At 39.6% G+C, this 21,860-nt stretch overlaps 1 protein-coding gene across 3 annotated transcripts; it reads right to left on the bottom strand.

Moving 5' to 3' along the window:
* Positions 1-500: 500 nt before the first annotated feature.
* rapgef3 (Rap guanine nucleotide exchange factor (GEF) 3) lies at positions 501-21,290 on the bottom strand. Of its 3 annotated transcripts, XM_030733131.1 has the most exons (28): positions 21,230-21,290; positions 18,931-19,016; positions 14,627-14,671; positions 10,918-11,024; positions 10,717-10,838; positions 9,972-10,149; positions 9,711-9,795; positions 9,199-9,259; positions 8,777-8,853; positions 8,522-8,668; positions 8,256-8,362; positions 7,082-7,170; positions 6,915-6,993; positions 6,595-6,745; positions 6,411-6,490; positions 6,278-6,308; positions 6,077-6,152; positions 5,241-5,378; positions 4,943-5,040; positions 3,846-3,971; positions 2,786-2,967; positions 2,293-2,383; positions 2,136-2,186; positions 1,938-2,025; positions 1,778-1,842; positions 1,615-1,669; positions 1,372-1,443; positions 501-1,245 (listed from the first exon to the last, which is right to left on the bottom strand). In XM_030733131.1, exons 2-28 carry the CDS (start codon positions 18,991-18,993, stop codon positions 1,127-1,129), a joined length of 2,583 nt encoding a protein of 860 aa, XP_030588991.1. In that variant the 5' UTR covers positions 18,994-19,016; positions 21,230-21,290; the 3' UTR covers positions 501-1,126. The 3 variants fall into 3 exon arrangements, 2 of the variants coding, with proteins under 2 accessions (XP_030588991.1, XP_030588990.1); XM_030733130.1 differs by lacking the exons at positions 18,931-19,016; positions 21,230-21,290 and adding an exon at positions 17,692-18,109; XR_004020175.1 differs by lacking the exons at positions 501-1,245; positions 1,372-1,443; positions 1,615-1,669; ... (2 more) ...; positions 18,931-19,016; positions 21,230-21,290 and adding an exon at positions 17,692-18,109 and having other exon boundaries at positions 2,166-2,186; positions 2,780-2,967.
* Between the last annotated feature and the right edge of the window lie 570 nt (positions 21,291-21,860).

Below are 21,860 nucleotides of genomic sequence, written 5' to 3'. Positions count from 1 at the left end.
GTAATTTATGTGCTCTGGTATTGCACCTGTCCAAACACCACCTTCATACTAACCGCCTGCAATCATTTGTTTGCCTTATTACACTCTCTTCATAAATCCCCTCTTATTTGATAGTTACAATTTTCCAGATGGTCTGCAAAATTTGCATTTGGAAAACGGCTTTAATCCTTAAATGCAGTCTACATATTTCATAATTTATAATTCAGGGGATCATTTTACTCCTTCCTCCTCAGTTACATCAGGAGAAAGCACTGGTTTCTTTTTTTCTTTTTTTTTTTTTACATGTCTTAGCCAATTTTCAGTCTCCGGGACTTTCAAAAAGGTGTTGTAAATATTAATGAGATGGAGAATTGTGAATTTCTTCACCCCATATTGGGGAGACCTTCTTTGTCAGGTGGAATGGGGGCTCTTTGAAGGTCAATTTTTACCTATTATGGTTTCTACTTTAAATAAAATGATTCATTTTTAAACATTTTCATTTCATTTTCATTGAATACACATTACTGGGAAAATAATTTATTTAGAAAACATATGAAATTATGCATGTCAGTTAGTGCCAGAAATGATCTGATACAATAGTTTTAATGTGATAACACTAGTGCACTTAAACTTTAAGTGGTTGTTTGTGGCACAGAAATGTCAAATGTGTTCATCTGACCTTTTTGTGGAACCAAAACTGATTCTTCCACAGACAGTGGTATAAAAAAATTCACAAAATAAATTTTGACACCAAACAGAATACTTCACTGTACATCAAGTTGTAACATTACCTTCTGAAGTGATCACTTGAAATGTTTATACACCAGTGTCACGTAAGGCTTGCTGGATTAAAAAGTGTCCCAGAAGTCCTGTCGACACAGAGTCAGAGCCACTCGCTCAGCATTGGAGATCATTACTGTGCACGGAGCCCATTTTCACTCTCAATGCTTTGCTGTGCAGAAAGCTTCTCCAGGAATGTTCAAACTCCTTAAGTAACTGAATTTCCATGACGTGCTACATCTCCAAAGGCCCATCTCACCTCTCACTGAGGCGAGTTTGGAAGTTTTAGTCCTTTATCTACAGCCCATTTTCTGGTTGTGATTTTTGCTTCAGTTTCACAGTCCTTGCACATTTGCAGGCTAATGTCCTAGCATGCAATTGTTCTTGATAGCTGCGTTAGCTTGCGCTGGTTGTCGATCACCTTCAGGTTTTGGATGTAATGTCGGATGTTAGTGGGACTCCGCAGTGAAAGGGTGTGATCTGAACCTGGGGGGGGGGGGGGGGGGGGGGGAGAGTCTGAATCTGCATACATTTAAGTTTTTGTACTGGAACAGCAGAAATGATCATATATATCATAAAACTTTGCTCAATGGTATTGGAGATATAGCTTACATGTAGATATGCGAGTAGCAGGGCCTTCCAGAAACATCCGATCTGCCAGGCCCCTCTGCGGAGATGAAGGCACTGCAGAGGAGATGGAAAATATTACCTTACCCGATATATGCACAAACCTGCAATCATAGATATTTACTCTAACATGCATGAGAACTATTTCAGATTTTCCTGAATGCATAGAGTCTCAAAGGATTGCAGCCAATAGAGTGGGTCAACTTGTTGCCAAACTAGATCACTTACCATAAGGTTGGCTTCTGCATCCTCGTACGATTTTCACTGTTTTGGCAAGCATTCGCTATGACAAGGGGAGAAAAGGGAAACTCTTCAAGTCAGTCTCTTGCTTAGGACATGATTTGTAAGGAGAATAATCACACAGATCAAAATTTTAAAAATATTTCATTACCATCTTCTCAAAATTGACCAATTTGTCTATGTAGTTTGCATTTCCCTCATGGATGAATGTCATGTCTAGGTACAGGAAAAGAAAGAAGCAATTACAATCCAGAGAATATAGTCAACCTTGCCAGAGGATTTGTGATTTATTGGCTGCTGATGTCTGCTACCTTTCAGCAGCAGAGGCATGAAGGGAATGTAAGGAGGACTGAGTTTAGCCACAGCCAATCTGTATGCCCTGTGGTTGCGTGAAGGATCCTAACAGAACAAGAGAGCATCTCAGACCATTAGGAAACTTAGGGAAAATATATATAATTATAGGACATTGATAAAAATGTATTCAAAGGTGAGCACATAGTGTAATTTACCATCAGTCTCTCATGAGCACAGTAAATCCTTTTTGTCTTGCTGGGTATTCTCTGTAACAGATAAGCAAAAAAGTTGCAGAAGTCAATTTTAAAGTATTTAGTGAATGTGGCACAACATTTATTGTCATCATGACTGTTGCCTTCAGGGGTTTCTCACCTCCCAGGTCTTATAAAGCCTCTGAATTGCACTGTTGCTCAAACCAAACATCACAGCAAAAAATGAATTGAGATTCTTCTGCTCCTTTAATCTGTGATGGAGAGGACACGCGACTGTCAACAACTCACAAAGTGCAGTCCTTAGAGTTTTTGTAGTATAACATCATGCTACTAATGCTAAACTTATATTATATGCACAAATGTATGGGTCCATTACTGCCTCCAGATTAATGGGATGTTATAAAAACTCCTGTAGGTGCACTGTGTAGGTGGCCCAGTACTTTTGTAGGCAACAGAGCTTGACATGATAGTGCTACATGAAAAATCAAATGATCACTGTATGTTTTTAAACTGGTGACTGTACTGGTAAAAAAGTCAAGAGCTGGATGAGATCAGTACGTCATTGTTGAGATGATTATTTGTTTAAAAACCAAAGTGATAGATGAACTGACCTACTTTGCCTAAATGTAAGATTTTATGTCACTAACTCTTACACTGAAGCAATCTTGATAAACTTCTTGAGCAGAATGGCCCGCTTCACAAGGTCTTCACACAGGCACAGCTCAGTCACTACCCAGTACTGCACCTCATTGAAGCGACGCACAAACCGCTCCAGATTAGCTGTGATGGCTCCTGGGAATTTATGACGCCCAAAGATGTAGTAGACAAGCTCCACCTGGGGAGACACAGACAACGAGTCACAAGCACCGCCATAATTTAAACACACCGTGATAAGAGACAGGAAATCTTTAACAAGTATCTTTTTTTCTTTAGAAATGTGAAGCATGCAGGAACTCAAATAATCTGATGGCAGAGATGGTACTGTCAGATAAAAGGTGCTAGAGTGTGTGACTCATGCAAGTTCTTTGTTACCTGAATACCACTTTTAGCGTGGGTTTGATATTTCAGAGTGCAAATACACAGTTGTAGTTATAGTGACCGAGAGATACCAAACACAACAACAAAGGGAAATCGAGCAAAAACTAAAACAGCAACATTACAGAGAAAACAAGAAAACTGAACACATAACCGCATTTCACAGCATACAGAAAAAGTTACACCATTTCAGAAAATACACAACAGGGAAGGACACTGTTGAGATAACATCGACTTGTTGCCAGGGGCTTCAAACTCAAAAAACGTACTTAAACTTTTCTGCAAAGGGAAATGTCGTTATGATTTCCCTTGGCACCAGACCAGCCTGCCCCTACCTGCCTGGTTCTTCCTTCTTCTTCTTCATCTTCATTAAATGAGAATACTTTCTCACCACCATCAGGCTGTGCTTGCTCAAAGGGCATTTTCAGATCACTGGACTTCTCTCTATAATGTTGTAGGGTCTTCATCTTACAATATAAAATGCATAGAAATAACAACTGTTTTGTAAATTATGTAGAGTAAAGCTAATTGAAATGTTGTGTTTTCTAAAATACCGTTGTGTTTTTCTTGTTGTTTTTGTGTTTTGCACCTCAGGGCCACCATATTTTCCCTTGTGTTCTGAAGCAGTCAGTTCACTGACAAAACCAAATGAAACACTGGTCATAACTGCTGAGTTACCTCATGCATGGCAGTGAACAATTCAAAGTCATAATTGGTGAGTTCACTGGCAACGTCTTTCGAAGACATCAGCTCAAGGATGTCGGTGGTTCCTCGCTCTGGACCCTGCTGCTCCTTTAGAGGCGTCTGTGTGTGTGTGTGTGTGTGTGTGTGTGTGTGTGTGTGTGTGTGTGTGTGTGTGTGTGTGTGTGTGAGAGAGAGAGAGAGAGAGAGAGAGAGAGAGAGAGAGAGAGAGAGAGAGAGAGAGAGAGAAAGAAAATCATAAGAATCATCAAGAATATTTTTGGGGTGAGCATTTGATGACTCACCTTATGGATGGAAAAGCTGCTCTAAACTAAACCCCCATAATCAATCCAGTGAATTAAATCCTTGCTTTTTATTTTCTATAAATGTATTATTACTAGTACATGCCCCTGCTACAGTACTGTTTAGCCTGTTCATGCTGTTGGCCATGAAATAAAAATGACAGGATGTATAAGGTGTTGTTAAGTGCATAAAAAAAAGGGTCATATTAGCCCACTTCTAGGTGGTCCTTAGGCAACTTAATGGTGTTATAATATATAGTTCATAATTCAGCTTTTGTGGATATAAATGAGATGTTATTGTTATAAAATTAAAATGATAGGATGGTGTCATAAGGTGCTGTACATGCATAAATGCAGAAAACAGGTCATTTAAGTCTATTGCTAAATGGTTGTTACGCAACATAATGGTGCTATAATATATATCGTGTATGAATCAGCTTTTGTGGATATAACCGAGATGTTACTGATATCAAATTAAAATGATAAGATGCTTTCATAACTTGCTATATGTGCATATATGCAGAAAACAGGCCAGTTTTGCCCATTGCTTGGTGGTTGCATGGCAACATGATGACATCATAATATATTTGATATAGATAAGAACCTAATAGCTAATATAGATAAGGGCCCTAAGATGTACCTCTGTTCCAAGTGTGGCTGCTTAACTCCTGATCGTGTAGGAGGAGTTGGTGGACAGACAGACAGAGATTTCATGTATTATAATTATTTAAATTTTATTTAAAATTTAAAAACTAAATAAACAAAAAGGTATGGAAGGAAACTATTCCTCACCAGTTGTTCCACTTGGCTGCTTGTGCAGATGAACAGTCTCTCATTGAGTCCCAGGGCGGTGTAGACTGCAGTAGCATCCAGCTTTAACTGAGCTCTTTCTGTGTGTATTCACAGGAATAAAAGTAATTATTTACCATAATGAAAAGATGAAGTGCCGATCTACGACTATGACAATTTGTTGAGAAACAGAATTAGTCATCTGTTGGTGCATTATTCCTAACAACTTAACAGAAACTAATTATTTAAATGAAAAGTGTTGGCTTCAAAAAAAAAAAGGAATATGACTAAAGACTCCCACCTCCTGTGGAGTTCATTTTGACGAGGACATGATCTCCACCAGCTTTTCCTATTGCTGACATTACATCCTGTACAGATGTATTCACAGGCAGCATTAGAGTGAGAGGTTTGTTGTCTGGCCTGTAGATCTCATACAACACTGAACCAAAAGAGCACAGAAAATAAAATGTCACACTATGCTGATTTGATGATTAGCGAGAAGACTAGTGGTGCCTGTTAAGTTACACAAGTCCAAAGACTCAGAGATTATTGCTCTATATTGACATATTGTTGTGATACACACATCACATGTTGTTGTAATATACTTTAAAGCACTGATTCCCAACATCCCTCATCATGGCCCTTCACATGTTCATTTGAGCTCATTTTAAACTGGACCTGGACTACATTCATTTAGTAGTTGTGGATAGTTATAAACAATTGTCCATAATTTCAAACTTGTCAGTAAAGATAGCTCTAACTGTTTACAATTCCAGTTGTTTAGCAAGTAGTTTCAGTAGTTTAACCATACTGTTAGGTAACAATTTCAACTGTTAGCCACACTTCTAACTTTCTACTGCAGCCATTTAATCACTATTTGGCCACTGCATATCTCAATTATGCATTCCTTTTGGATTATTAACTTTTAACTATTAATGTTTCTGCTCAAACCTATTCAATTATCTGTGTTCAATTGTATAATTAACTCTGTTTTTTTTCAAAGATTAGATGATCTAACCTTTCTATGTACTCCTTGATGACTGCAGGAGTATCCCCTAGGGGACTTCTGCCCCTGTTTGGGAGTCATTGACTTTTTTTTAAAATTATTGCCAGTTGTAGTGTTTGAGCTTTACTCACCTTTATCATGTGCTCTGATTGGTTGTATCCTCCCCACGGGCTCCTCAAAGTTTGAAAACCAATCAAACTGGTGGTTCTGCCAATGACATTAGAGTGACTAAATATATCAATATGCCAGTGACATTAAACTTTATAATGGAACCTTGTGCCAGAAACCTCTACTTTATTTTCACACATTTTTGAGCAAAGTCAATAACTTACCCTGCTCAGTGACTGAAAGCCATTCTCCAACCTGACAAAGTATTAAAGGATGAAAAAATGTTAAATAGTATGTGAAAATATTTCTGGCTTGTGAATTGTTCATAAATATGAAAGTATATCACATAATACATACACTTTTGTTCTCCTCCTTTCTCTGAATTCTTTCAGCACGTTGAACAGGCGGGAATCGGCTGCCACGTCTTTCTTTAGCCTCTGTTTCAAGCCCAACGTTGAAATTAAGAGGTTGAAAACAAAAATACATTTACAGAGGAATTGACTTTACTAAGAAGTACATTTATTTGAGCGTGAAAATTCACCTCCAAAAAGTCCAAGACAATAGGGTCTTCTTTCAGGAGAAGGCCAAACAGTGCCACCCACTGGCCAACCAGCTTCACTACCTTCTGCTTGATGTTGAGGACATAGGCAGCCTTCTCCTGCTCTGAGCCCTCTGCAAGCTCGGCCTGGTAAGTGCAATGTTGGTTAAGGGTATAACATACAAAATCTTACTTACAATATAAAAACAAAATTATAACATAATACACTGTTCTTTAAACTGTAGAAATCCTCATAAGCAGCTTTATCTTTTGCTGTCAGTGCCATCATGAGTATTGTCAGTATAACTGACATTGCAGGATATTGATGCTGAAGCGCAGGACAGAGCTGGCTGGAGGGCATGAAGACTTTGTGGGTGAGCAGGAAGTCACTCACGCAGGAATCTGCAGGGACACAAACGTCACCACAATAGAGTGTTTACAACCTAATTGACGTCTGAATCGCTCACAGCCGAACAGGAGAAAGTGTCACCTATAGCATCATTTCCGTTAGCGTCCAGCTTTATTGTTTCCAGCAGGTGTTCCAAGATTTTCTCAGGTGTTCCCGACATCACTGTGTACCTGCACAAAGCAAGACAGAATAGAAGGAATGCCTTTCAAAACTTTGTATATGCTTTACATTCGTCCACATATTGTATGCGCATGGCTGTTGCTGTAAATTAAAGCAATAAATTAATAAAAAATGATATGAACTGTCTTAGTACATGCACCTGTGTTTCTCGGGTGTGTAAACATTGACTGATTACCTCTTCAAAAAGACGAAGCACAGATAGTCCCTTGATGTAATCATTTGTCTTGCAGACTGTGTTTACAACTCTTGGCAAGTTCTTAGTTGTATATCACAGCTGTGTGGACAATAGCGCTCTGTCTGTTTCGGATCACAAGTTTACTGCACATCTCCACTTTCCATACCCCTCTTTTGCCTTGTGTCATTAACTTTTGTCTACTCTCTCCCATAGTGTGTTATGTTGTTGTCCATCTGTGCTCCTCTTTTTTCTCTTTTCTTTCCCTCACCCTCCAAACCGAGTGCTGCAGATAGCTGCCGCTCCCTGAGCCTTTTTTACTCAAAATCACCAAGTGCTTGCTCATAGGGGATCATCTGATTGTTGGGGTTTTCTCCCTAATATTGCAGGGTTTTTACTTTGTAATAAAAAATGCCTTGGGGCCACTAAATTGAAAACTGAATTTGAGGGCTCCTTTCAAATTTTATCAGGCTCCAAGATCTAATTTAATCTAAGGATTGAATGTTCAGAGAATAAATCTGGTTTCTTCAGTTGCATAGATTTCCAACTAAAGAGAAGAAAATATATAAAGAGAAGAAAATATATATTTAAATATAACCTAAATAAGAGGGCCACACCAACCTATTTCACCTTTATCTTTGTTAAAATGCTTCAAGACTGGTAAGTTATTCAGTGAGGCAGGGTTAAAGTCCACCTATTTTCTGAGTGTTAGATAATGCTCCGTTAATAGGGCCTTAACCACATATAAAAAAAAAGATCTCTATAATCATCCCTCATTGACAGTGGCAGTGTTATAACAGACACATTATCAGCCCACACCCAGGTAAAGTGTCTTAATGATCATAAACCTGCTTGTAAACTAACTGCTGTATTTTCTCTGAATTGAGCGCGTCAGTCTCTTACTTGCTGCTGTTCCCTGCTCCTCCTTGTTCAGTCGAGCCTGCGCTCTTCTCCAACACCAGCACAGTCTTCCCGTGCTCTTCCAGTCGCACCGTATTAGCCTCCACATCCTGAAGGACAGACAAGGATGAGAACCAATTCGAAAAGACATTTGAATATATGTGTGGATTTCACAGCTCTTACACCATCACATATGGGTGCATGTGCTCAGGAAGCACCTGACGTCTGGCAAACAAGTTGTGGAGCTGTGGTGAGGAAAACCAACAAACCTTGAGGATCCGTATGAAGTCCTGTTTATCAACACGAAGGAAATGGCAGTTGTCCTCTCGCAAGATGATGGTGGCAGCTCGAGGGGCATCATTCAGCAAAGCAAGTTGCCCAAAATCCTCACCTTCATGTAGAGTGGTCACAAGACCCTGTGTGCACACAGTACTTTCAGCTATACAGTATACTTGAACTCAATTGCAAAGCATTTTATTAGAGGAAGTTAGTGAAATTTATTTATTTGGAACCACTGGATGTACCTTCCCATGTGTGATCACATTCACAGAGCCTTTCCAGATGATGTACCAGGAGGTGCCTTTATCCCCTTGACTGAACACTATACAAAAAAAAGACAGGAGTTGGCGAGTGATGCACATTAATCATTTTTTTACATGTTTCTAACTATTATAGCGCCAAGAAGATCACACCTTAAGGCCATCTTCATTTACTTTGTTATATATGGCTCTCACATTCAAGAAATGGGTTGAAAAGAACAAAAGACGAGATGACCTGCTTGCCCTCAGTGCACCAATTAATCACGACACGAGTCGGTCTGAATATCTTTAATGCTGTTCTCTGGAAATGATGAATTGAATGTTCAATAGAAGGAGATGGTATTTCCCAAAGATCAGAATAGTACTACTGCACGGTTCAGCTAAATAAGGAAGCTGTGTGAACTCACAGACTGTTCCGGCCTTGGCATGCGATTCAAAGACCAGCACTGCTGCCAGCTCCTTACGCACCTACAGGCACAGCAGGACAAGAAATGAGACCAGAGTGCAACAGTACCTTCTGCTACCATTGTTGGATTCCCCAGTGAAGTTTTTGGCGCCAAGAACCCAATATAAATGGGTTTTCTTGATTTTCTGGCAAAAATGCCTGATTAGTTTCACAAATTTTGAAATTTTCACATTTTCCGTGTGTGTGTGTTTTTTTTTTTTTTTTTAACATTTCATTTCATTTACCATAAGATACAAAAAATATTATGGTTGACATATGCAAGCAGAATACTAACTTAAAAAAACCCTATAAAACATAATTCTTATATCAGATCAAATTCAGGGTGAACTGTCATGAAAAGAACGTTCTGAATCCCAGTTTGACAATAAGATTATAAAAAAATGTAAAAGATCACATGAAAAATCTGTGTAGAGCTTTTAAAGATGTCAGCAGAAAACATTGATAGTGACTGACTGAAGAGGAGAGATGAGCGGCAGCCTTGACATGTAGCAGCTCCTCGTAGATGACCTCCAAGTCCTCCGGACTCCTCTGACTGGGGCTGAATATATATATATATATAAAAATATTGATCACTAGGCATAATAAGCCACACAAACAACTGATTATCCCTAACAATAACTTTATTGGTAACTTCAAATAGTTGTAGGAACCTGTCTAAAAAGGTAATACAGGTTATTATGAGGAAGTTATTATGTAACAACTAAACAAACTGACCCTTTACGTAGAATCATAGTGAGCAGGGCATCAGGTCCAAGCTGAGACAGCAGGGACAGAGCTTCCTGTAGTTCATCCTCTGAATCTTTCTCATTTGTTGTGTGGTTAAGTCCAAATTGTGAGTCTTGGAAGCGGTAGAACTGTGTGTCCTTGTCGAGGAAATTCAACTCGTGTTTCACTTTGATCGAGACAGAACACAGAAGAGAAAATAAAACCCTTCGAATGAAATGTAAGAATGTGGTGAAACAACTCTAACACACGCATTACTTTAGAAACAAAAACAAAGCAGATGAATTAACCTTTAGTTCAGCTTTCATGTCGGTGCTTTATAAAACTTTAGAAGGACTAGATAAATGGAAATAAATGCAGATGCTTTCTGAGTGAGTTCCTTCATTTGATGATGAAGCATTTGTGTCCTGATTGGAGTGGTCTCTTCCAGGAAGACAGTGTCTCATCCAAATAGCTTAAGTGGTTAGTGAACACTTGACTGACTGAAATAACAACGTAAAATGGTAGACTTAGTCACTAGAATTCAAGATACTCAAGCACGTCTGGGATATTCTTAAGTGCCGCCAAAAGAATTATCATCAGAATACATGAAAAGTAATTTTTGGGGGAATTATTCCAGATTCATCCACAGTTTATGAGAAGCCCTAAGTTCACCCAACACATGATAAGTATCCTTCCTTTATTTTTTTTTTATCAAAAGGCAAAATTCTTCAAAACCTAGCTCTTCAGCTTTTACCATGAAGAAGGATTCCTTCATCGACCAAGACCTGCCACATCCCCACTGCCTGACTTCTCGACTGGAGGCCTTCATTTTGTGTCATCAGCCAATCAACAAGGTCCTTACCAGAGCAACATTGCCTATGAGAGAAATTTGCATGTGATTTAGAGACAATGTCACTTTTAATGATGAACCAAATCACACAGCCAGCATAGGTACCTGTGTGTTTTGAGGTGATACTTTCTATCTCGGATCAGACCAGGGTTCCTCTCGATCACGACACTGTATACCGATCTGGCTGCCTTCACCACACGATCTGAAAGAAACTTGAGAAATATCAAAAGATAGACTTAAAAAAGAACATTTTGTGCCAACTTTTGTGATGATGAAAAACAGAAGTCAGCAAAAGAAACAAATATGGGGGGGGGGGGGGGGGGGGGGGGGGGGTGCATTTTCCCCTCAGTGATGGTGTGTGTGGAGACTTCTGTAGGTGTCAGAGTGTAATGGAGTGTGTGTGGGGGTTGCAGAGAAGCGAGAAAGTGTTAAAGATGCAATGTTAAACTCTCCCACACCCCTCTGACTTTCCAGCCTCTGACTCTCTGGCTAGAACAGAGCAACAACTTTCACTTTCTGACAACTCTTAACTAGTTTCCTCTGAACCTGCTTTGATCTCCCCACCACTCATTCTCAACCCCAGGCGCGTGTGCACACACACACACACACACACACACACACACACACACACACACACACACACACACACACACACACACACACACACACACACACCTCATGAGTACACCATGCAGGGCCCATAACCTAGAACATAACTTTAACCTAAACCTCCAAATGTAGTAACTGAAATTATGGGGCTTGCTTTATGTCCCTAGAAAAGAGAACAGTCCTCACAATATTGGTAATGCAAATACACATATCTACAAAACACACTGAGGTCAAAAAGAACTGCGCACAAGGGTGCCAAAACCTGCCAGCCACTCATGCAGAAGCAAAGCTTACGTAACAAGAATGTGCTTTGTTTGTGGCTAAAATGCAGCTCCCTTATTTGAGGTCTTTTCATGCTTTATGCTCTGCTTGTATTTTGAACATTAAAAAAAAAAAAGATTTAAACTACCACCCAACAATATTTACTATCTCAATGATTGACAGTAGCAGAAAATTTAATTTTGTGCCTCCCCGGTTGACTCCCACCCAGACACCTCCCACAAGTCTTGTGATTACACGCTTGACTCAGGCTGTTGCCCATTTGTTCTTTGGATGTTCCTCTAGACACTGTTTGTCTAAGGTGGTGATTTGGATATTCACACTAAATCCAACACAGATCACTTCCTATATTCTTACTTAACGAGTGCCAGGCAAAGAAGCTGGTTACAGAAAGTACCTTCTACCCCTTTTGAGGTAGCCGGATGTAAAAACACCTGCTGAGCTTTGGCTTATCTCCTGACATCTTACCTCGCTGACTGCAACACAACCACAACCGCTTTAAAGTGAGCCGTAACACAAACTTGTTAAATTCAAATTCAACCTATCATCCTGACACTGGCCTCTTCTCAGACCTGACATCAACAAAGTAAATGTGTTCTGAGGCCTCTGCCGTGCCCTGCTGAAGTTAGTGTGTTATGAGGTCACTGGTATTCCCAGAGGCCCATTTTCCCCTGGGGCTCCCACAGTCACATTCTCAGGCCTGTCAACTCCAAAACTTATTTTCTTGATGAGGCGACTTTCCATTACCTAACTCATTCCTTACAAAAACAATATCAAAACCCATAAATCCCTGAGAGGTCTAGCCCTTGTTGCTAAACCTGACAGCTGTGAACATTCAGAAAACAGACTAATTTAATGAAACATTTTCTATTTCTGTAATCCACTCCGATGCTGACTGAGTCTGTTTCTTAAAGTAGCCCATCTAATCACATTATCTCAGAAATATAACACTCAGGGAATTGTTCCGAGTGAATTTACAGAGCAAACATGTTTCCCACAGGTGTGCCAGTCAGTGACACAAAGTACAACACACACTCAGCCACTGTGCAGCAACCAAAGGTGATGTATAGACCATCTATAGCAGTCAGACAGGCAGCCGTAATATATTTATGACAGGGTCCATTCTGCTGTTCAGGTAATTGTAAAGGCAAGAGCCTATATTAGGTGATTTATAACTGAACATGTAAAGTATAATATTCATGTGATCCATATTGGATTACACTTAAATTGTCAAACACATGATTTTTATCACTGAGCCTAAATTACCACAGCCAATTTTTGCAGGGCCGGCAGCAGAACAGCTGTTCTAAAGCTTGTGCAGTTTACTCAAACATGGCAGATGCTTGAGAGAAGGTTGTAATAGTCTTTATCCCAGCTCAACTGGATTATCTTTTGTATGCCTTTTCCTCTTTGACTTATATCTGATTGTGACTAAAACTGTTAGTCATGCTCTTTTAAAATGTTTAATTTCATGCCTTTGTCCCTTTTTGGTGGAATATTGATGAGTACAGCTATCCACCGTTGTCTCCTCTGTAGGCGAGACATTTCTCTACTTTCTCTTTGACCTTGGTGGGCTGTGCTGTGTGAGAAGCAGCTAGAGAGGAACAGAGAGTGAGCTGACAAGCAGCTTCATCTACGGGCTGATTTTTACCCCGCTCGTTCTCTCTGTGAGGAAAAAAAAAAAACACCACCACCACTACACGTGTAAAGGAAACACACTTACCCTGGAATATCCCACAAACACGGATAAAGTGTTTCTCATTGTTCATATCTTTCAAGTTGTATCAGGTCAAAACTTAATGTGAACTTGCGTGCGGAGTATAGGAAAGTCAATTAAGGAACACAAACCTATTGTATGCAACCTGTTTATTTAACTTACAACATCCTGTACCTTCAGAACAGTCCGGCTAAAGGAAAGTTAAAAGTATGTGAAAACATTTTCAGAGATTACAGACAATACTAGCGGCCTTAAACACTTGTTATGCAAAGTATTTGCAATCAACACCGATAGACGATTACCTCACTGCATTCATGTTTAAATAGGAAGACTACATCCTTTGAGTAAAAATGTTGGATCACAGTCAAACGCAGCTTAGTGAAAAAACAAAATAAAACACCAATCTTGCACAGTGCTATCATAATGCATGATGCTCATTAGTGACTTTTGGGATTGGGAGCCAACATTTTCTAAGGAAAAAAAAAAAAAAAATTCCATGAGGTTAGCAACACATGCCTCCTGCAGACTCAGTTACTCTGTCCTCCCACTGTGTCTTTAAAACCCCTCAAAATATTCACAGCATTGATTATTTAGGACTTGTAAGATGTTCTCTCTGCACTGCCTTCTACCTTTTCTGTCACAGGGAGACCACTGAACCTAAACAGGAGTCACTTTCTTTGTCAGTTCTTCTTATCAGTGTTTTAAAGGTTCTCTCCTTGGCATGCTGTAGAAGAAGCTGAGATAAAGCAGCATGAGGGGCCTGGACTAAGGGAGCTAGGACTCAGGAGAGTGGGAAGGGTCAATTTACTGTGGGCTTTGGAGTGCCCTTTAGACTCCTTATGACTGCTTGCCCCTTGCAAGGAATGTGTTTTTTAAGACTTGCTTGAGTAGTAATGCAGGATATTGTAACAACAAAAGAACAAGTTCAGCAGTTTGAGAGGATGCAAGCTCTGCAACTCTGGATTATACCAGAGATCAGTAAAGCTTAAAGCCAGCAGTGCAGAGAAGACTGTCAAAGGCTATGCCAGCTACAGTCTGGTGAGCAAATTAGTGACATCTACAATGGCTCTGACATGTGCTTAAAGACCTGCTCGTTCGGGACGGGGGGATGTTTACAGTCTGCTTTAAATCATACTTCTCTTATGACATTGTGGTTCCCCTTGTGTTCAGCGAGAACACTGAAATACTGTTGACTGTTGGCATACATACCTGCTTCATAGTGTCCTTTGAATCCAGAGCCTCTGGCAGTGGAGTCTGGGAGAAACAGAAAGACATACTTTATCCCCAGCGAACCATTTCTCCATATCTCAGACTTCTAAAATAAAGCAAGTAAATTGTTTTGGAACAGCATTCCACAGGAACGAGCTGGACTGGTTTTTGATAACAATCTTGCTGTAGTTGGGCCAAAAAAACATATATGACCAAGCTGGACTGTTGAGAGAGGAAAAAATAATTATTTTCTTTTCACTGGTATGAAGGTCACTACAAATACATTATCTCAGCCTGTGATGTGCTGCCATTGTCTCCAGTATGGTGGGTGGGTGTCAAGTGTGCGTAATGGAGTGGGTGGAAAGAGTACATAGGCCTCAGCAAAAGAAAGTACATAGCCTGTTTCCTTGAATTTCAGTTGCTATAAACTATAGACTATCCTTTCATGTGAAAAGTCATTTGAAAAACCTGAACCTTTAAAGATTATTACTGGAGCAGCTGCCAAAGGCAAAAAGTACTAAACATGCTTGTCTTGAGGCTCTAGAAATCTTCACTTAAAGGAGCTGCATCATTCCTAACATTAACCTCCTACCATGTAGAAATATTCACCATTCTCATGTCTGTACTTTGGCCATAGTCAGACTTCCCCTTTGTTGCTTGGTTTTTATGCTTTTATGACCATCTTGTGGTTGCTATCTTGTGTGTAAGGTAATTGGTTTTGGTGAAATTAACTGGACCTGTGAAGGACATGGCCACTAATTTTTACACATCACATTTCAACTTGCCTCATAATTCTCCTTTACTAGCGCCAGTTTAATACAAACTTCTCTCTCTTTCTGTTGAATTGATTGTAAACTTAAAAAAAGATACTGAAAGTAATCACAACATAGATGGCACTTAAATGTACAGTAGCTGACGGGACTGAACAACAAGTTGTGATAAAGTCTTCACATCACTGACAGACATTTGTTTCTCCACTGTTACTGCAGACAGACTTTGTGGTATGTTTTATCTGGCCTGCTAGACAGCCAGATACGTCATGTGATATTAGCTGGAATGGCAGATTGCCATTTAAAAAAAAACACACAAAAAAACCTAAGTAATAAAAAACTCATCAGGCCACACGGCAAGTCTAGAAAACTCAAAGTAACATTAAACTCGACTGCAATTTTGCTTTTAATTGAACTGTGACTGAATGACAGTGAGTCCATAAAACCTTACGCACAATCATTTATGAACCAATCAAAACAAACGTGCTTCTTAAGTTCAGAAAAGCAGACACAGTTAAAAAGCTTCATGTATGTGAGGTATTTTTTCTGCTTTGTGTCCATGTGTCAGCACTGGTATGCAATAGCAAAAAGTACACGAGGGATGCTGCAAATGATGAAGGCTGTGCCCTTATCTGCCTCATGTGCTCACAGAAAGAATTAGCTTAACCTTCAGGGCTCGATTATTTGGGCTCATTGTTGACAGCACATAAGAGTGAATAGAAAGATTGGGCACCATGCTGCGACAGAAATGAACTAAACAAGTCTGAATAATACCAAGCACCATATGCAGGCCTGGCATTACTTGTTACTGAGGCAGATTCCACTAATGTTCTAGTATAGCACGAACAATGCTTGAAAAGATAATCATGCATATAATGTGAATTCATGCATTTGTTGATTTTGCATTTAGGGTGATTTAGCATATTTTCAACACAATCATTATCCATTACACAATCATTAGCCATTACTGGCTAAAGTTATGTAATTTGTCAGCTGTAAGATATACTTGGTTTTATTTGGTTTGGTGATTCTTCAGACGTTTAAGAAAATCATCTTTATATTTTTATCCTTCTAAGCAGTCTGGGTGTCATGTATCATACTGTCAATGTAAAATCAAATCAAATAAATCAGTTGTTCTTCATGTAGAACTACCTTAGGGGACTATGACATTGATATTTGGCTGGTAAAAGCAGGCGGTTCAGAATACAGTCTCTGGAAATTTATGGTTATCTTTGGCCTGCGATGCTTACAAGTCAGGTAAATTTAGAACCAAAGACTTTCAACCCTGTTCTGCTCTTCCTGTGACCTGGAAACTAAAACCACACCTTTTTGCATTCTTCTCCAAGCTCTTCTGTAAACTGAGCGAGGGTGTTGCAGGGGAGGTGAACAATAAACAATGCACTATTTATAGCCTGAGGTAAATAATAATAAAATATGCTTTGCTACCTTCCTGCGTCACCACAACAAACTACAACAACAACAGAAGAATCTGCTTCGGTCTACTGCAAAATACAGACACCCCGGGTGATTTAAATAGCTGAGGTGGAGCAAATTTTATTAATTTTGTACATGACTAAAACGACGGATTATTTTGGATCGGCATGCCGCCTATTTTCCTGGATTATCAATTAAATGTTTGGTTTATAAAAACTAGGACAGAGGCAAGAAATGCCACCACAGTCAACCAGAACCGAACGGGACACGCTCACAATGCTCGGTCTGTTAAACAGCCCAAACATCACTGTTAATAACAATCAAATCAAACTATCGGAATAATTAAGAGGAAAATTTGAAAACTTGCGCTCATGAAAATGTAGATGTCGGTTAATTTGCTGTAACTGACTTAATTTGTAGACTGATCAGTTGCGTTTGTTTACACTGTGGTGACTTCTATAGGGAGGTCTCTTCTTAAAGAACTTTTAGGGCCCCCAAGGCCACATGTGTCAGACATTTATTTATGATTACAGTCCTTTAGAAGCATAATAACTCTACCAGCAGTAATTTAATATTAACCAAAAAAAAAAAAAAAAAGTAGCAAGCAACAGCTCGGAATCCTATTTAACCCGAAGCTTTTTTTTCATGAACTTTAGGCCTTAAGTCGTGTACTCTTAACTTTAAAAAATGAATAGGTCACTGCAAAAAGACAGCGGATTATGATGTCAAAAAACATCCTTCACATCTCTTCTTATCCGCATCATGTGGCACCATGCAATAAAACTAATTCTTGCTCATGTTCCATGAAATACTCCGCAGTCAATTCGCTGAAGTAAATATGTAAACATTAAAGAGGCATACCCAGCTGATGCCCCGTATTGTCTGTTTTTCCACCGAGCAGCGGTCCGGGAACACTTGGTAATTGTGACTCCGAAAGAGATGCATTTTGTTTCAGATCAAAACAACCGACAAACAAGTTTCCCAGTCAGAAGATCTGCAGCAGCACTCGGCAGCGCTAGACATTATTCACGGCACAGTAGCCTGGATCGCTCCGTATCACGCTCATTACTGCGCAGCGACGACTCAACACGGCGACAGTGTCACCTCGTAACTCCGCATTTTGCTCTCCTAATAAATTCCAGGCAGGTCCCGCATCAAACTCAGATCTTGCTGCCTCATTGAGGTCGAGCTGCGTAATGTTCAGCCATCCCTCGCAGCACAGGCGCACTGTCGCTGCGTTGCGTGTGTGCGCACTTTGGCTTTCCACAAGGAACTGCATCAGAGAGACTGCCTCTTCTGGCAGTTTTACCACCTAATTAAAAGCGGTGTTTGATTTACTTAGCTTGACCTCGCAGGTGCAGCCTTAACATCGTGTCCTTCTTTCAAAAAAAAAAAAAAAAAACACGTCAGCGAATAGATAAACATGATCAACGAGCTCGCTCATAGAAGGAAGAGATAAAATATTCAGGGACAAAGCCTAATCTTTGTTGAGTGGTCAACTAAATACCTACAAACTCCTAGTCACGCAAACAACAAAATATTTGCACCTTTACTTTAAAACGAGTCGTGTGTTTGATACAAATTTGCAACATTTAGTAGCTGAACTTTAGTTTAATCCCTGTGACAAAAAACAAAACAAACAACCAAACCAAAAAACAAACAAACAAATATTTGGGTCAGGGGTATTAAAGGAGGTATAATGTTCTATGCGGGTAGCACATAGTCAAGTTCGTTTTGTACAGTAGTTCAGAAAAACACATAAGCTGCAGCGCACACACTTATCAGGTTGTCCAGCTGCCTGGCTCAACTGGGTCTGTAGGCACAGATAAACTGCTTCAAGGGCAGAAAGTAATTTAGGTTTGAGGACAGCACTTAACGCCTTTAAGCAGTTCTGGTTCACAGGTGTTTGTCCTTTGCACAGGTGTTATATACCCAGTAAAGCTTTATGGGGTCATAAAATTCATAATAGGTGTACTACAGTGTTCATATCTGAACGGATTTTTTGTTTTATATTTCTTTTTGTCTGTGTCAGATTCAAACCTTATACCTGTGGTCCACACCTATGGTTTTTGTGTTCTTTTATAGATGCAGATGACTTACTTCCCCCAACTCTGGCGTACGCCGTCTTGGTGGAAAACTAATGGCTCTGACCAAGTTCTCCATCAAGAAAATGGCTCGAGCAGAATCTGTGCGAAGAAAAACAAAATACAGTATAATAATTTGTTTCTTTAGCAGTCATGAAAGGAAAATGGGAATGTAGTGTAAATCATTTTCCATTGTCACTTAATAGTCAAAGCAAAACAAACAGAAATAAACCTGCAGAGCCTGAAATAGAGACAAGGACCCTTTTTAAAGTTTAATTTCCCATGCACCTCCAATTATAACAGGATCATGTCTGTGTGCTGCAGGCTGGAAAGGTTATGCAAGAATTGTTTAAATCCCAGCTATTGTTTCAGAGCAGGGCAGCCCTTCCTGTACTGAGCTCAGTGTCTGAGTCACTTTGCCAAACTTTTCCACAACACGCACACTGACCAGAACGTCCACTCGACTCTGCTTTCCATGCAGAATGAGAGCTGTGCATTCAAAGAGGCTCTTGAATATGTTACTATTAAAAGCCCAGCCCCTGTTTCTTACCTTTACTGTAGATGTGACTGCTTCTATCTCGGAGCCCCATTACATTAATTAGTGAACGGTGGCTCTCAGAGGCTACAGAACTTCTTTTGTTTTGAATCTCACCATACCAGAAGACTGTACTTTGAAAGGTACTGTGAGGCATATTTGCTGCAGTTGTTCAGGAAAAAATAATTGTTTCTTACCACATTTAGACCTCCTTCGAGTCATGAGAACTCTTCAGTCACAACTGTCCTAAAATCCAATCTTAAATCAAACCCAGTCAAACAGAAAGTACTGTTGAAGTTCAGTCGATAAGTTTTCTGTTTTCTGGCTAAACTGTGTATCTCTCTGTTTCTTGAAAATGCCTCACAGGGTCTCCGTGATGCCACATAAAGAATGTTCACAATGAAAGAATCCAGTTTTCCTTCTTATGACCTCCTGCGGGAATTTAAACACAATAGTTTAGCTGATAAGGAAGAGCATATTGCTACAATCTTGTTGATGGTATCTGACACAGTGACTGTCTTTACTGTCTTCTGTAAATAGCAGCATATTATAGAGAAAAACATTGTTTCAGGGGATTTATGTTTATTTTGTACCACACTACACTTAAGCAATGATCAGATTTGAAGAAGGCTAATCTACACTGGACGGAGATAATCTTAAAAACCCCTGAAAATTCGGTGATGGTAATTGCTTTCTGGCCCTGGGATTGAAATCAAATCTCATTAACTCGGTTGCAGATTTAGGTGACCTTGTTTTAGGTTCAAAGAATATAACCATTAAAAAGCTCCAAATGTCAGGATAGACTGAATTTAGACTGCTGACACCTTGAACTCTTATGGATCCAGGTCACTCTGTATTGCCTGAGGATTCGGATCACATTCCAGCCTGGCACGTTGAAAATATAAATGCTGCCCTCTATTGAGGATGCACATGGCCCGCAAAGCAATTCCCAATAAATAAATAAATGATGCATGCAAGCACTCAAATTCATGCATAAATTCTGTAAATGGACAAAATAATGACTTTTTTTTTTTTTTTTTTTTTAGTAAAGAATGGACTAACTGAAAGAGTCAACATAAATAATATCACACCATTAAAACATAATGTTATGCTTTATGTGATGTGCCTCTCTCCCCGTTTCTCTTTCCCTTTTTAAATTTATTTGTGTGTGTGCGTTTCTATTTAGATCCTTCGGGAATGGGAGTGGGATTTCCTGAAACACACCCATGGAATGTACTTTGCCAGTAGTCTTTGTTGTGACTGTCCAGCGTCTCCACACACATACACACACACACTTTCCTTCCTTTCTCCAAGCCAGTTAGCTGTGACAGGGAAATACATGTTTGATCTGTTTGACCTTACGGTCTAATGAGAGCTGAGGCAGAAAGTGGAGCCCACATGACCTGAGACAGTTGGAGAGACAATAATTGTACACCTACCACAACACTTCAAGTTTGTCCTTTCACATCTAAACCCTGCTGTGCAGACACATGTTGACATTTACATCCGTGATTCAGTTTTAAGCACTAAAAAGTCACAAACGACTGAAATATACTATTTAGAGAAATTTGGAATTGGCATTTGGAACACCTGTGATGAAGAATTGCCTGTATATATAAAAAGTATCTTTAAAATCCTGTCAGAGAAATAAGCAGGGGCTTTCTAAAGCACAGCATATTATGAATAAAATATACATAGAAAATGTTTATAAATTAGTACAACAAACCCAATGATCTGCCACAATTTCACACGATCCTTCGCTCTGCAATCAGTAACTCACCACTGCGTCGGTCTTATAAGATTCTTCAGTTTGATGGCTTCAGTGCTTTATTTTTTCTTCTTGCCAGCCTTCGCTTCTGTCATACGTCTCTTGGAGGGTATGTTATGTGAGTTACGGGGAGTAATACTGGACACAGCTTCCTGTATCTTTCTGATTGGTCCTGAAGAGAGTGCCCAGGGGAATGGGCTTAGCACAGCACTGACACACAGCAATGTATGAGAGTTAGAATACAACCGACCGTACACTATGTGATTTGCAGTGCTCACATCACAGATAGGGTTTATGTGGTTTTCTTGTCTGGAAGTCCCGACTGCTGCAGCTCTGCAAACAACCACAGGAAATGTCTGAGGCTCAGACTCTGAGAAAGTCTATGCTTTTCACTATAACTATCACGATCACTGTTTCATTCATTGTCCAATTGCAAATAAATATTTTTTTTCCATGGGAAAGACACTTCATGCCTGCCGCTGTCAGCCAGGGACAAACTTAAAATAAATCTTAGGTAAGTAGGCAAGTGGTCTTCATTTGACCAAATTGCAAATCTATGTAGATTATTGTACATAAATTATATGAACTTTAAATGTTTATATTCATTTCCATCAAAGGGACATCTGATCAAGCATCATTCAGC

The sequence above is a fragment of the Archocentrus centrarchus genome, chromosome 7 (assembly GCF_007364275.1).
Source record: "Archocentrus centrarchus isolate MPI-CPG fArcCen1 chromosome 7, fArcCen1, whole genome shotgun sequence".
Taxonomy (NCBI): Eukaryota; Metazoa; Chordata; class Actinopteri; order Cichliformes; family Cichlidae; genus Archocentrus; species Archocentrus centrarchus.
This window is presented reverse-complemented; position numbering and strand designations above follow the sequence as displayed.

Excerpts from the sequence above, each read along its gene's own strand:
- rapgef3 (XM_030733130.1), bottom strand. The coding sequence starts at position 17,775 with ATGCATCTCTTTCGGAGTCACAATTACCAAGTGTTCCCGGACCGCTGC. Across the intron at positions 6,491-6,594 it reads TTGTCTTGGACTTTTTGGAG|AGGCTAAAGAAAGACGTGGC; the intron begins GTGAATTTTCAC and ends GGCTTGAAACAG. Across the intron at positions 6,309-6,410 it reads GAAAGGAGGAGAACAAAAGT|GTTGGAGAATGGCTTTCAGT; the intron begins GTATGTATTATG and ends ATACTTTGTCAG.